Raw genomic sequence first — 3,440 nt, 5'->3', positions numbered from 1 at the left:
AGCTCGGCCGCTGGAAAAGGATTCGTTGTCCTTGGACTTGGGATCTGCCTTTTCTATATCTTTTCCACTTCTGCCCCGCCCGATCTTTCATTCTGGTCGGCTGGTTTTGGTTTGGAGGAGCTCCTGTCCATCGATGACTTTCTTCGCCTTCTGAAGCACCTCGACGAAGGTGGCCTGTGCCTCCTCTCCAAGTTTCACCGTGAGGACTTCGTCGGCTAGACCGGTGAGAAAATAGCACATGGCCGAGTCATCGGAGCAGTGTGCGACCTTCAATTGCTCCTCCTGGAATCTGGTGACATATTCTCGCAGCGTCTCACCCTTCTTCTGTCTGATGGTGGCGAGATGGGTCGCTGTCTTTTTGTCATAATGCCGAGAAGAGAACTGGGCGAGGAACTCCCTTCTCAGTTGAGAGTAGGTCGAGATCGACCTGGCTGGCAGTCTCCGATACCACAATCGCGCGCTGCCAGTAAGCGCGATCCGAAAGACGCGACATTTGATTGCGTCTGATGCCGCTTGGAAATCCATGAGGCCTTCAAAGACCTCAACATAATCCTTGGGGTCCTTCGACCCATCATAAGGCTTCACGGTAGGAGCTTTGAACTTCGGAGGGATCGGTGCTTCCAAAACGTCCGAGGTGAAGGGCGATTCTCCCAAGTTGCCATCGTTCAATGAACCTTCTTTCTGCTCACATTTGGCGTTTAAGGCCTCCACCTGAGCGTCGAGCTGGCCCCTCAGCTGGTCGAACTCCTCCCTTGTAATCACTCCTGCAGGAGTTGCTGGGTTGCGAGAGGATTCAGCCTGCTGGTTGGAGCTCCTGTGTGAGCGGGATGGTGACTGTCCTTTTCGGAGAGATGAGCCTCTTTTTCTATTGAGGTGTTCACGGAGGTCTCCTCTCTGGCGAGTGTGTCCCTCGCTCTCGTTGTCTTCGGGATGTTCCTCCTCGACTGGGCCGAGGTGGGAACCCCTTTGCTCGCGTATGCCAACGCGCGTCACTCGGTTCTCAGATCGAGACCCTGCGCTTGCAGCTAATATCATTTCGTTATACATTTCCTCCATGGACTGCATTTTCGTGCGCATTGCCTCCATTTCTCTCTGGAGTGCATCCAAGTTCTCACTTGTCGGGGCCGGGGCTGGACCCCGGGCGCCCTTCTTAGCGGTTCCACCTCGGCCACGGGTGGCCTTGGATGTCCTTGGGGGGTGCGCAGGTGGTAGAACAGGCGCGGTGATTCGTGCCGACCTGCGGAGGGGTTCTGTTGCTAGACCGTCGTGACCTTGCCCCTCTACCACTGCTGCTCCGACCTCCCTCTGGTGGGCATCGCTGGCAGCTAGAGTCCTTCGATCTGCCGTATTGGTCGAGTTTGCTGGTTGAACCATTTTCGCTCGCGTATTGGTTTAAAAGGATTGTGATGACTTAGATTGTCGTCCTCACAGGCGGCGCTAAATGTTTATGCAAGGATATGCACAACAGTGTATTTCAGATTGCAGCTCGAACTCGGCCTCCGGACCGATCTGAATACTTGGGCGGACCTGCACAAAAAGGTGAGCACTCCTACGATCAAGTCAGTATAGGTCGGATTCCCAGTTTAGTTCGAGGTCCGAAATCATCGTCTCTGATCGTGGAGTGAAGTCCTCTACTTATGGGTGGTAGTCCCGCTAATCTCGCGACGGTTACACCCGGTAATCTCGAGACGGTCGGTTACACCCGGTAATCTCGGGACCGACGGTTACACCCGATAATCACACCGCTGACAGTAGCTCACATCGGCCCCCACCGAGCTTCCCGGTAGGTCGGACCTCGGCCAGGTTCACCTCGGCCCTCATACTTAGTATCTGTCAACGCTAGTGGTGGTGATCTCGGCGGTCCGAGCTGGGGCATGACTCATGGTCACCTTGGGGCACCAATGGCTGTCCTCCACGTGTCCAGGGTATTCTTTCCCCCAAACATAGTTCAACTAATTAAAGTACGTATTCTCCATCCACAGATCCAAAATTTTCACTCTTGCATGTCAAAAATAAAAAATAGAAATAACATTAGTAAACAGAGCTCTAAAAAAATTATATAACTATATACCAAACACAACATAAAAAGGCCAAAAAGAAAAAGAAAAAGGTAAAAAAAACCCTAACGAGTAACTTTCGTGTCCTTAAATTTTCTTAAAATATCTTCCCATCATACGCTCCTTGTCGGCGATTGGGTTCTTAGGTTTCTATTAAATTCCTGTCGGTTTCCTCTCACGCCCAATCGCTATATTTTCTTTCATTTTCTCTCCTTTTTTTCCCTCACTCAAAAAACCCTTTTTTTTTCACTAGAAATGGACGGCGGCGCCGGCGCCGGCACCGGCAACCCAGTTCTCGGCGGCGTCCGCCGGCGGCAGCCCACAAAGAAAAAGAAGCCTCCGGCCATGAAAAAACCCATCAAAGTAGTGTACATATCAAACCCCATGAAGATCCAGACCAGTGCTTCTGAATTCATGGCCTTGGTCCAAGAACTCACCGGCCAAGACGCCGACTTTCCCGATCCATCTAAATTTCCGGCCGTCGTCGGTGGCTGCGACGGCAGCGGCGCCCTCCACAAGACTCCTGCCAACATTGGCGGCGTCGATGATGGCGATAATAATCTCCCTACACTTGCCGTGGAGCTCCCGGCGGAGGATGTTACGGCGGCTGCAGCGGTGGCGGTGGCAGCCGCCGCGGCTGGTGAGTGCTCAGATGAGAGTTTTTATGATGCATTTGATGACCTGTTTCTTCCTCCGGTGATCGGAAACTTCTCCGGGCTGCTTCCGACGGCGGCGGTGCTCTATGAATCTTATGCAAGGTGATCTCCGAGCAATTTAATTTTTCACGACGTAAAAAATCGTAGTTAATGGATAAATAAACTTCCTCTCTCTCTGTATTCATCTTGTTAATTTTACTTCCATTTTCACAAACATTTTTAAGGTCATAATAATTTCAAGTTCTTTAAGATGTTTTTCTTTTGTGTATAAATATGTAAATTAAGGAGTTACTATTTATTTCTAGCGAAATATCAGAAGTTTCAATTTTAAATTGTTTGATTTAAAGCCTAAATTGATATATTTACAAATAATTACAAAATCACTACTTTTAAGTGTGTGATAATTATCATCTATATTGTATTTATATTCACATGAATCAAATACTTTCCTAGAATGATAAAAGGTAGGGAAGGGAAAAAGGATATTTTTTTCTCTTCAAATTTTAGGTCCATTCGAAAATGATTTCCAATTAGTTTTATGTTTTTTAAAATGATGCCTATTCTCTCTTCGTCCATTCTTATACATGTCAATTCTTAACCAATTTTTAAAAAACAAAAACAAATTTGTAGAAACTACTTTTTTTTCTTCTAATTTTTATAATTTAACTTCAAATTTGAAAACGTTTTAAAATGTAGATAACAAGATAACGAAACACATAGTTAAAAG

The 3,440-nt window shown here is 47.6% G+C and overlaps 1 protein-coding gene across 1 annotated transcript; it reads left to right on the top strand.

Annotated features, from left to right (window-relative positions):
* The first annotated feature begins 2,215 nt into the window (after positions 1-2,215).
* Positions 2,216-2,962, top strand: SIB1 (sigma factor binding protein 1). Its single transcript, XM_088118521.1, has one exon. The coding sequence runs from the start codon at positions 2,313-2,315 to the stop codon at positions 2,817-2,819; it is 507 nt and encodes a 168-aa protein (XP_087974647.1). The 5' UTR covers positions 2,216-2,312; the 3' UTR covers positions 2,820-2,962.
* The last annotated feature ends 478 nt before the right edge of the window (positions 2,963-3,440 follow it).

Source organism: Momordica charantia (genome assembly GCF_013281855.1).
Source record: "Momordica charantia cultivar OHB3-1 chromosome 1 unlocalized genomic scaffold, Mcharantia_2.0 BLBB01000001.1, whole genome shotgun sequence".
In the NCBI taxonomy this organism is placed as follows: Eukaryota; Viridiplantae; Streptophyta; class Magnoliopsida; order Cucurbitales; family Cucurbitaceae; genus Momordica; species Momordica charantia.
The sequence above is the reverse complement of the archived record's forward strand: the minus strand, read 5'-3'. Positions and strand labels throughout refer to the sequence as shown.

What these genes read in the sequence shown, in the direction of transcription:
- SIB1 (XM_088118521.1), top strand. Translation starts at nt 2,313, where the DNA reads ATGGACGGCGGCGCCGGCGCCGGCACCGGCAACCCAGTTCTCGGCGGC.